At 42.2% G+C, this 11934-nt stretch overlaps 1 protein-coding gene across 1 annotated transcript; it reads left to right on the top strand.

Annotated features, from left to right (window-relative positions):
• Nucleotides 1-475: 475 nt before the first annotated feature.
• Nucleotides 476-8969, top strand: alyref (Aly/REF export factor). Its single transcript, XM_078401407.1, has 6 exons — nt 476-982; nt 2428-2559; nt 5053-5200; nt 7424-7487; nt 7862-8027; nt 8733-8969. The coding sequence occupies exons 1-6, from the start codon at nt 719-721 to the stop codon at nt 8745-8747; spliced, it is 789 nt and encodes a 262-aa protein (XP_078257533.1). The 5' UTR covers nt 476-718; the 3' UTR covers nt 8748-8969.
• The last annotated feature ends 2965 nt before the right edge of the window (nt 8970-11934 follow it).

The following is an 11934-nucleotide window of genomic DNA, read 5'->3' as shown; positions in this document are numbered from 1 at the left end:
GAATAAATACCTTCGATTTGTACCAGCATTTGCAGTTATTTTCTTACACTTGCTGCATAAAGAGGCGAGGGGGCGGGTGCGCTTGTGACGTTGCTGTATAACGAGGCGTGACGGGGGGGCAGTGATGTTGCTGTATAATGAGACGGGGCGGTGACGTTGCTGTATAATGAGGCGGGGCGGTGACGTTGCTGAATAATGAGGCGGGGGATGTCAATGACGTTGACTTAGCTGTATAATAAGACGCGGTGTGGGGCGGTGACGTTGCTGTATAACGAGGCGTGGCGACGTTGCTGTGTAATGAGACGGGGAGGTGACGTTGCTGTATAATGAAGCGCGGCGGGGGGGAGCGGTGACGTTGCTGTATAATGAAGCGCGGCGGGGGGGAGCGGTGACGTTGCTGTATAATGAGGCGCGGCGGGGGGGGGGCGCGATGACGTTGCTGTATATCGAGGCGGGGCCTGCGCCGGGTATCCGTCCGTCCGTGGGGCGCCCACAGCCGCCATTACCGAGGCGCGGGACCAGCCGACGGACATTTTCCTTTCAATGTTTGAGCGAGGAAAGGCGGATTAAAACAAAACCTCGCCCGGAATAATCTCCGGACTTTGTTTATTTTTATTATTTTTTATATTTTTAGTTAAAAAGCAAAAGCCGGAAGCGAAAAGTTTGGATCTTTACATCATAAGAATTTGAGGCGAAAAACAAAAGAAAAGGAAGAAAAATGGGCGACAAACTCGACATGTCCCTGGACGACATCATCAAACTGAACCGACAGAAAAGCCCGGGCGGCCGCGGAGGAAGGGGCGGCGGAGGCCGCGGTGGCGGCGGCGGCATGGGCCGCGGATCAGGGCGAGGCGGAATGGGCGGCCTAGCCGGGCGAGGAGCGGCGGGAATCCGAGGCGGCGGCGGCGGCCTAGGTGTAGGCCTCATGCGCAACAGACAGAGCGCAATGCGAGGGAGAAACCGACCGGCTCCTTACAGCAGGGTAGGACGCGGCGACCGCGGTGTAAACAGTGATAACCAAAAAAAAAAAAATGTGTTGATTTAAAAACCCAGAGAGGAAAGGAAAAACAAATCTTTGTAGAAGGTTTACTCTTTTTTTAAACAAAAATAAGAAAAAAACGAAGTGATTTTTTAAAAAAACGGTTTAAATTTGGAACCGTGACGGAGCGGCGCCATATTGGCGGAGCCGTTATCGATTCAATTTTTTAAACAAGATGTAGTTTGTTAGCCCGTTTAATGTGTGCGAGGAGAGAGGCGGCGGCGGGCGGAGAGCGGGAGCAAGGGGCCGCTCCGGGATCGAACCGTCGCCGGCACCGCCGCCCCCACCCCCCCCTTCCCCCACTTCTTGCCCCGGGAGATAAAATGGCGGCGGTCCCGGCCTGGAGCTGGATCACCCACCCACCACCTTTCACATGGAGCAGCTCGACAGACACCAAGGCAACGGATGCAACCCTCACCCTCTGCAGGAGAAGGTCTACAGACTTACTTCTTCACTCTTCTGAGCAACATTTGACCTTTCTCCCTGAAACGTTTTGTAATAATGTTATTGAACCTCTTGTTGACACGAAGTGAACTTTACACAAAGGACTCGTCTTTTGTACGTTTCGCTCACTCGGCCATCGGAACTGCTACAGAAAAAAGCCACCACTGTCACGAAACTTTAAGAAGAAAGCCACATAAATTTGTAAAAGAAAACTACCAAGAATTTTCATGGACGTGAAACTTTTATCTTAACACGCAAAGAAAGCTACATTCACGAATCTTGTATTCACGAACTATGGCAATCCAGCTAACATTCTGGTTGCAGATTTAAGACATTCAAGGCCGTTCTTTGGGAGTTTGCCAAGCAAATCCTTGGAATCGTTGTACCACGAAGGAATTTTGCGGAGAAATGGAAAAGCATCTTTTGCCAAGAGGTGACTTTGTGCAGCTGACCCCGTGGAGGAGGAATTTCCAACAGGGAGGAGGAGGAGGAATTTCACACCAAGTATCTGACTAGTGGCTATTAAAAGGAATCCAGGCTTTAGTTCGAGATGTGCTGTGGAAACAGTGGTAGGATAATAAGCGAATTCATTTTTCACCACGTAACAAGTTACATCAGATTCTTTGTTTAACTTTTATTTGATTATTATTGTGTATTCTCTAGAGCACTGTGATGTTACTAATTTTGTGGATTCAATATAATTAGCTACCAAGTACATTCACTGCATCTGTGAACATATTAAATAGTTAATCCATCTCAGGTAAGGCCAACATCTTAATTTATAAAGAAATTTACCTTAAATTAGCAACATGATGATTCTTACCACGTGTAATTTTAATCAGGGAGAGGGTGTTGCGATGGCAGTAAGTAGACAACAAATTAACCAACATTTGGGGTAACAAATGTAGGAAGTCAGCGAGGTATATTTGTTTATTTTCTTATAGCCGAAGCAACTCCCAGACAAGTGGCAACATGACCTTTTTGACAGTGGTTTTGGAGCTAGCGGTGGTGTTGAAACTGGTGGAAAGCTCTTGGTGTCGAACTTAGACTTTGGTGTGTCTGATGCTGATATCCAGGTAAGTGAAGCACAGGATAGTGGTCATTTATTAATGTATGCAGGAGTTGTGTAGTGGATTGAAAATGCTTGTCGGGTGCTTCTAGATCTGTTAAGTTTGGGTTTTGGTGGCAGCAACATTCACCACCCTGTGAAAAATATGCACTTAAAACTTCCGAGGATTTTTATGGACGGACTAACCACAATTTGACCCTGTATAACTCTTAAATTTACCCTCCAGCTGCTATTTTAGTCATTTGTGACATTGAGATGTGACAATGTTAGCTGTTATTTACTGTTATCTCTGGATGTGTGTGCCTCTTATCTACTGGTTATGACTGATACTTGACTTCTGAATGTGTCTTTTGGGAAATGAAAACAGCCCATCATGGAAGTCATCTGTGGAGGGTAAACGTTTCTGGTGGATTTTTAAAAAAATCAGAATTTTTAAAAAAACGATCTGAGTAGTTAACTTTTCTCCCTGTAGACATGGCCTAGCCCAATTATTTCCAGCATCTGCAGATTTTCTTTCACTTTTGGAAACTTATATTGTTACAATTGCACCTTAAGTGGCAAGTGTGTGCCACTGTATAATCACACTAGCTATAGCTGTTATAAACTATCTTGTACATAGTTGTCCATCTGAGGGGCGGCACGGTAGCGCAGCGGTAGAGTTGCTGCTTTACAGCGAATGCAGCGCCGGAGACTCAGGTTCGATCCTGACTACGGGTGCTGCACTGTAAGGAGTTTGTACGTTCTCCCCGTGACCTGCGTGGGTTTTCTCCGAGATCTTCGGTTTCCTCCCACACTCCAAAGACGTACAGGTATGTAGGTTAATTGGCTGGGTAAATGTAAAAATTGTCCCTAGTGGGTGTAGGATAGTGTTAATGTGCGGGGATCGCTGGGCGGCACGGACTTGGAGGGCCGAAAAGGCCTGTTTCCGGCTGTATATATATGATATGATATGATAATATAACCATTCAAGATGTCAAAATTCTTGAACCACAAACATTGGATTGAACCTGTTTGGTCTGTTAGAGTTTAATGATAATATAACATTTCAATTTGGATTGATACATATCTCTACATTGTGCATGGGTTTTAGAATCTGCATCCAAGAGAATACTACTAATTTTGTAATGTATCTGGCACCCCCATGAGAACATTTACTGAAGCTACTTTCACCCATGTAACACTGCCTCACTTAAAATCCCCATGCCTTGTTGCCTTTAGCCTGTACTCCTGAAGGGCCTCTTGGTGTCTGCCCTTTGTAAATTTTCGGTGTTACACCGCTAAAGACGCAGCATCTGTAAACTCTGCTCACTGAAATACATTGGCCCTCAGTTCATCAGTCTTTTAAAATCTGCATCCCATCTGAGCTTCTCATTTGAAATTTCCTCTAAACTTAATAGCCTTATGCTCCCATGTATTTTTCATTGATTTGGGGATCACTGGCAAAATCAGCAGTTATTGTGTATGCTGGAGCTCCTTAAGCTGGGTTGCTTGTCTGGCCATTCAGAAGGATTCAAGAGTTGATCAGTGAGTGAGTTTGAAGCCACATATCTGGTAGATTTATCATGATTTTCACCATAACATTTTAACAATTCCAGATTATTAACAGAATCTAAAGTTCTCCAGTTGTCATGGAGGAATTTAGAGTCTGGTCTAAATGTAATATCAATTGATGCTGTGCATTTTTTCAGATCCTGCTTACATCAACGCCACTTTGTTGCATTAGTGACAAAAGGTTCTTCCATCTGCCAATGACTTCAGAATTCCTCCACCAGAACCCTTCTTGAAACCAACACTTGACCAAACATTTGGTCACCTGTTGTTTTTCTAACACTGTCAGCCTTTATAATTGCCTGTAGCATGAAATCTCCTAATGTGATCCAATAATCATACAATCTCTTACTCCGCATTCAGGCAATTACAATCGAATTAGTTCCTTTAACATTATTTTTGGTCCTATAAGGCAAAGGCTAAATATATTTATTTGTATTGCTTGTGCAGGTTTTTATTTTTGATGTAGAAACTTCAGTGGTTCTAAAGTTTTAGTGTCGCGTGACTCCCAAATTAACATTTAGAAAGCAGCTGCACCTCCTGGATTGTTCTATAAACCATGGTTATTTCTTGTGCTCCATAGGCTGCTTAAACCCACTGTCACATGTAGCAACAAAATGGCATTGATGTAAAATGCACCATGTTTTGTAATTTACGTTGAATGAATTTCATCTGTCACTTTCTATTCCATACTGTTTTAATTATTCGTACAAGCAGGTCTTCTGCCCGTTGAGCTCCCTTTATTCTGACCTCTTTAATTGTTCTACTTTGATGGCCATGCCTTTATCTTTTGGATATTCTCTTTATTCTCCTTCCAAAATCTTTAGATTTTGTGATCTTTGTGTGTCTCTACTATTGTGAGGCTTGGCATCAGGTTTTCTAAGCCTTCCAGTGAACACCTTGGAATGCTTTGTATGTGAAAGATACTAGTTCTGTGCTGTTTAACTTTCAGGAACTTTTTGCTGAGTTTGGAACATTGAAGAAAGCAGCTGTACATTACGATAGATCTGGTCGAAGTTTGGGAACGGCAGATGTACACTTTGAACGGAAGGCAGACGCTTTGAAAGCCATGAAGCAGTATAACGGCGTTCCCTTGGATGGTAACTTGAACTGGTGGAATCAATGATGTGAAAAATAAACTAAATTGAAGTATCTTTAAGACTAAATCCTGAGAGTGGCTTTGGTGCCTGATCTACATTTTATTCCAATTTTCACCAAGTTGAGCATTTTTTCACGCCATTTATAGACAATAGGTGCAGGAGGAGGCCATTCGGCCCTTTGAGCCAGCACCGCCATTCAATGTGATCATGGCTGATCATTTTCAATCAGTACCCTGTTCCTGCCTTCTCCCCATACCCCCCTGACTCTGCTATCCTTAAGAGCTCTATCTAGCTCTCTCTTGAATGCATTCAGGGAATTGGCCTCCACTGCCTTCTGAGGCAGAGAATTCCACAGATTCATAACTCTGACTGAAAGTTTTTCCTCATCTCAGTTCTAAATGGCCTACCCCTTATTCTTAAACTGTGGCCCCTTGTTCTGGACTCCCCCAACATTGGGAACATGTTTCCTGCCTCTAACCTGTCCAACTGCTTAATAATCTTATACGTTTCGATAAGATCCCCTCTCATCCTTCTAAATTCCAGTGTATACAAGCCTAGTCGCTCCAGTCTTTCAACATATGACAGTCCCGCCATTCCGGGAATTAACCTAGTAAACCTACGCTGCATGCCCTCAATAGCAAGAGTATCCTTCCTCAAATTTGGAGACCAAAACTGCACACAGTACTCCAGGTGCGGTCTCACTAGGGCCCTGTACAACTGCAGAAGGACCTCTTTGCTCCTATACTCAACTCCCCTTGTTATGAAGGCCAACATTCCATTGGCTTTCTTCACTGCCTGCTGTACTTGCATGCTTCCTTTCAGTGACTGATGCACTAGGGCACCCAAATCTTCTTGTATGTCCCCTTTTCTTAACTTGACACCATTCAGATAATATTCTGCCTTCCTATTCTTACTACCAAAGTGGATAACCTCACACTTATCCACATTAAACTGCATCTGCCATGCATCCGCCCACTCACACAACCTGTCCAAGTCACCCTGCTACCTCATAGCATCTTCCTCACAGTTCACACTACCACCCAGCTTTGTATCATCTGCCAATTTGCTAATGGCACTTTTAATCCCTTCATCCAAGTCATTAATGTATATTGTAAATAGCTGCGGTCCCAGCACCAAGCCTTGCGGTACCCCACTAGTTACTGCCTGCCATTCTGAAAGGGACCCATTTATCCCCATTCTTTGCTTTCTGTCTGTCAACCAATCTATTGATTTTCATTACAAGACATACAGCATGAATGCAACTCCATTCCCCATAAATTCTGAAATGAAACATTCCTACCTCTTTGTTCATGCATTTGTGAAATATGCACATGCCTGCCAAATTCTGAGTGTTCATGGATAAGTGTCTCCAAAAATGGTTAAATTTACCCCAAAAGCCAAAGATGGCTAATCTTCTTGGATTTAATTTCAGTGTATTTTTTAGTCCTGCATCTGATATGGCAGACAAACAGATGTATACTCCAAAAATGTCCTAATAATAGGAGGAACCACAGTGGCTCCTTAGCAGCTCTGTTTAATGTATTGCAATAGAATCAAGTGTATTCATCTTTTTAATTTACCCAAAGAGCTTGGTCCCGTGAACATTTTTGCAACTTGGAGCACACAGCAACATTAAAAGATTGATTAATTTTTACATTTGAAGAAATCTATTGTTCTGAGTATAACATGGCCCATGTATAAACTGGACAATATATTGACTTTAATGGAAATTAAATTCTTAAAATGGCAATGTCGAAGGTGATTTACTAGGCCGGTACCTTGAATTGAAACCTGGATAGAAATGCTTTGATTGCAACTCTCACAAGACAGCTTTGCTCACTGGCTTGGTGTATAGCAAATGATCAAGGTCTGTTACCTTACTGTCTTGCCTCCAAATTAAAAAGAAAGCCAAGGCTTAATTCACAAGGTCAAGAAAGGAAATCTTTTCTGGGTACCTCCTTGCTTCCAGAAGTATAGCTTATGTTAGTACCATCATTTTAAGGAAATACAGTTCCTCTGGGTAGTAGGCATGTTTTTTCTGTTTAAACATAGCAAGGAGTGTATTTTTGTTTGCACCAAACCAGTAATCAAAGCTTTCTTTCACACATTCTGTCAACAAAGTCCCAACTAGCTTCAGAAATTATGATTTTCATTTGCATTGTGATTATAGTCGGCAACATTGATGCCAAGCATTTTTTCCTTTCTGCTTGTGATTTTAAAAAGGACGGCCAATGAACATTCAACTGGTTACCTCACAGATTGATGCCCAAAGAAGACCCATAGTTGGGTAAGTATTTCTGCCACATTTTCAGTTTTTAGATGTGGGTGCCTGATGTGGTAGCATTTGGTGCCCATTCATAACTAGCCATAAAGACCTGCTGCTGCTTTGAGTTAAATGTAGCTCTGGGGAAGGTAGATAGTTCTGCTACAACACATGTTTCCATAACATAAATTATTTATAATGTGAGTGTTGTGTAAGGACATAATTTTCCATTACATGAGGTTTCTTGAGAATGTAGCTATCGTGTTTTAGCAGAACTGCCTGCTAAACTGTTCTTGCAGCAATTAGCCATTTAAGACTTTCTGGGAATGTGCTTTTGCTCGACACTTTGTACAATATATTTACCTCTTTTAACAGGTTTTCTTTCTTTGTTATTTCAGAGGAAACAGAGCTATAAGCCGAACTCGTGGTATTACATTTGGGGGTGGAAATAGACGTTCCAGAGGAGGCAACAGAGGTGGAAGAGGTGGTCGAGGTGGAAGAAATTCGCGGCAGCAGCTTTCAGCAGAAGAGCTGGATGCCCAATTGGATGCTTATAATGCTAGGGTAAGGATTGAACCTGGGTCTCTGGTGCTGTGAGGCAGCAGTTCCACCAGCTGCAGCACTGCGCCTTGTCAGGTGTAAACTTCTTCGGCTGAAAGTGCGCGTTTGCAATTGTTACAAACATGAGGGACATTTCTGAGGAATGTTTTGATCTTTTGATACAAGGGATTGTAATGATTTGTAATGAGGACTGGAGTAGCTTTACAGATGAGCGGGTCAAATAGCTTTAAGTTGAGTATGTACAGGTTTGTTTCAGGAGGTTGATGGTCAGCATAGACTGGGCGAAGGGTGTTTCTTTACTGCATATATATGCATATGTGTGTGTGTATATATATATATATATGTGTGAGTAGATATAGAGAGATAGATAGATATAGAGATAGGTGCTCCCCGGCTTACAATGCTTTGATGTTGCGATGGTGCTAACGGCAGCGAGCCGCAGCTCGCTTCCAGCCACGTGATCAGGTGTATTAAATGCATTTCGACGTACAATATTTTCGGTTTGTGAGGGGTTTCTCGGAATGGAATTCCGTCGTAAGCTGAGGAGCACCTGTGTGTGTATGTGTATATATTATATTATCTCTAGAGAAAGTTTGGGGTGCAACCTGTGCTGCAAACCTATAAGGGGATAGTCACCTTGCAATTGTAACTAAAATTGTACCGATGATCTGAATGTTGATTTGTAATTTGTGTTTCTTCTCTTTTCAGATGGACACAAGTTAAGCGATCTTGGAATTGGCATTTATTTTTTTCCTTATGGGAGGGACATGAACAATGTAGTCTAGCAACTCCATGGAATAGGTTTTTAAATCTATGTAACTTTTTAAGTCGCAGTCCTGTTTTGTACTGAATGTTTTCATTTTGGGGTATGTTTTATTGGTTGCATGTTTTCATGGGAGGATGGTCACCCCACCACCATGAAATAAATTTACACTGTTAACTGAAGTTATCTGGCTTTCTTGTCTCATTGCAAATTAGAGAACCATATAACTGTTGGCACCGTGCAAAGCACAACTTGAGGTTTTGTAATATTCTGCAATCGGTGAGAATACTCGGAGTGGATATGTCCAGTTGTTACCAAATAAGCTAAAGACTGAATGTGGAATTACTAATTAAAATAAAGTATGACTGTATTGTGCATGTTGTGTTCATTGTGGTACATCGGTTGCAGTGCTCATTTTTAAAGGCTTCACTTTTTCACCCTCTGGACAACTTGAACCATTCCATGTTGGCATTTGCAGGATATACCATTTCAAAAGAGTACAAGTTTAAAATTACTAGTCCTTTACAATTGAGAAAACCAGTAGGAAAGGTTATGTGCATCTCTGGCAATGATAAATGTTAGATATCAAGGAAATTTTCTTGATGCACCTTGTAGAATTCTAGTTTCAATTTATGCATTCCTTACTTGACCTGTGCTGTGTCTTCCTGTTTAAACAACTGCATTTTTGCTTCACTGATAAAATTTGGGGCTTGTTCTATGATATTTCTGTTTTGTAGCAAAAGCATTAATTCATGTTTTATGAATGTCTACTATTGCATTCAATATTGGGTTTCTTGATTGTAAAAAATGTTTGCCGTAAATGGGAGCGACAAAGTATAGTGCCTGACAGCAAAAGTACAATGCAGACACCATTGCACAGAGGTTGAACAAAAATCAGTTGATCCAAACACAAGGTGTAGCAAAACCCACAGTATTCAAAGTGAGACGCTGGGTGCGGTGGAAGTAGGCTGCCACTCTTTGGCTCTTGCTTGTATGCAGTGACTCACCGTGCAAGGTTCATGCACTTCATAAATCTGGTCATTCTTAATCTATATACTAAAACTCTTGTTTGTTCCTGAACTACAACCAAAACGGTACACGATAGCGTGACAATTTTAGGCCCACCTTACTCACCGTCACCCCTTTGGTGCGAATGGAAGAAGTTTCATTGAAATCAGTGTCATATTTTTAAGTTATTCACATTTTAAAGTTTAAATCTATCTCGTTGGGAGGGTGGGGAAGGAGAGGGTGCTGCACCAATGCGGGAGAGGTTTGGGCCCAACAGGTCCACTTGGTCTAGTATAGTATAAAGATAAGGATTCACGATAAAGGTTACTGCTTGAATTGTGGTTGTTAATCTGTGAATGGTGTGGGGAGGGGCGGGGGATCTGAGCTTCAAGTAGAATTTATAGAGGAGCACCTTATATATTTTTTAACTGAGTATTCTAAGGAAGTTCTCTGCCTTTTGTCATCCATTATGATGTTTTCTGTAAAAAGATTGCTTTATTAGGTGCTGGATTTTGAGTTGGTGGAATTTTTTTTTCTCCAGAAGATATTAAGCATTAGTACAGATTTAGAAGGGGAAATACATGTTGTGGCTTCCTGTAATGATTCTTGGGGGAGATGTACAGAAGCAAGGGTCGGGCTAATGGAGGATACATTGACGCTGGCATTAGTTTAGGGTGAGAGGGGGGAAAACTTAAAAGGGACCCAAGGTACATGGAACAAACTGCTGAGCGATAGAGGAAATGATTAGTGTTTAACAGTCTGAATTAGTGTTTAAATGCTGAATGCTAAATGTTTGAATTAGTAAACATGTTTGAATTAGTTAAAAAAACGTCAGCATTGATTCACCTAACCTGCTGAAACACTCGCATGTCTGTATATTTAGATGGTATTCCATTGCATTCTAGTTAGCCTTATTCTACTTTCCCGGTGAACTCAAGACTATAAAAATATCAGTGCCTTGACATGTTCTTGTCACTCATCATCCTCAATTTAATTTAACTGGCTCCTAGTTAAGCAAAGCAACTCATCCTTGCTTCCAAATCCTGCCTTCCCAATCCTTTTTCTATCGCCTGCAGCTCTCCTATTCAACCACATCTGTGCTCATCCAATTCTGGGCTGCTTGTGCATTCCTGAAGTTGATCGATTAGCCCTTATTTCAGTTGCTCATTATCTAATCCCTGAAATTCCATGACAAAACTGCTTCACTGTTTCTGCCACTAAGTCATTGCATAAACCTTCAGACCCCTCTGTGCTCTTTGTCATTTGCTTGCTATCACTTTTTTTAAATTGATAAATTGAGTATGAAGCATCTTAATGTTCTACGAAGATAGACACAAAGCTGGAGTAACTCAGCAGGACAGGCAGCATCTCTGGAGAGAAGGAATGGATGACGTTTTGGATCGAGACCGTTCTTCAGACTGGTCATTCTCTCAAGAGATGCTGAGTTACTCCAGCTTTTTGTGTCTATCTTTGGTTTAAACCAGCATCTGCAGTTCTTCCCATTAATGTTCTACTATACAGATGGCATGAAGAAACTGACATTGTTTGCATACCTTGGTGAGTGCCAAAATGGGAATGAGATGGGCATCAAAACCATTGAACACCAAAGGTAACTGGGCATGGTGAGGGAGAGGTAATTAGAAGAATACATGCCTTGTGTGCAGCAAAGCGATCAATGACAGTGAAATGTTAACACTAGGTTGCTCAGGCTTGTGAAAGCATCGACGGCTGTCATTGAATCTTAGTATTGATTCGTTCATAGATTGAGCTGGGAAAATGGCGGCGCGCACAGATGCAGCGGCTCACAGCTCTCCCTTTCGGTGCTCTTTATGTGTGTTATGTCTTATGTGTGTTATGTCTGTTAGTCAATTTTAATCACGCAAATACTTACAACCGTAAGGATGTTCTGATCATAGGATTCCAGTGCAATCGGGACCTTACGAACGAATTTCCACACCCACGAAATATACCGGAGGAGATAGCCAGGACACCGGGCTCTCCGTGGATAGTTGTCGGCGCGAACAGGCGTCGCAGGCGGAGGAGAGACAGGAAGCAAAAGCGAGGATGCCGGTCCGGTATACTTGCCAAGCTAAAGAGACAGCCACACAAACCACCGCTACCTAGCATGTTTCTCACCAA

This window comes from Rhinoraja longicauda, chromosome 6 (assembly GCF_053455715.1).
Source record: "Rhinoraja longicauda isolate Sanriku21f chromosome 6, sRhiLon1.1, whole genome shotgun sequence".
Taxonomy (NCBI): domain Eukaryota; kingdom Metazoa; phylum Chordata; class Chondrichthyes; order Rajiformes; family Arhynchobatidae; genus Rhinoraja; species Rhinoraja longicauda.
This window is presented reverse-complemented; position numbering and strand designations above follow the sequence as displayed.

Excerpts from the sequence above, each read along its gene's own strand:
- alyref (XM_078401407.1), top strand. The coding sequence starts at position 719 with ATGGGCGACAAACTCGACATGTCCCTGGACGACATCATCAAACTGAAC. Across the intron at positions 983-2,427 it reads GACCGGCTCCTTACAGCAGG|CCGAAGCAACTCCCAGACAA; the intron begins GTAGGACGCGGC and ends ATTTTCTTATAG. Across the intron at positions 2,560-5,052 it reads TGTCTGATGCTGATATCCAG|GAACTTTTTGCTGAGTTTGG; the intron begins GTAAGTGAAGCA and ends TTTAACTTTCAG.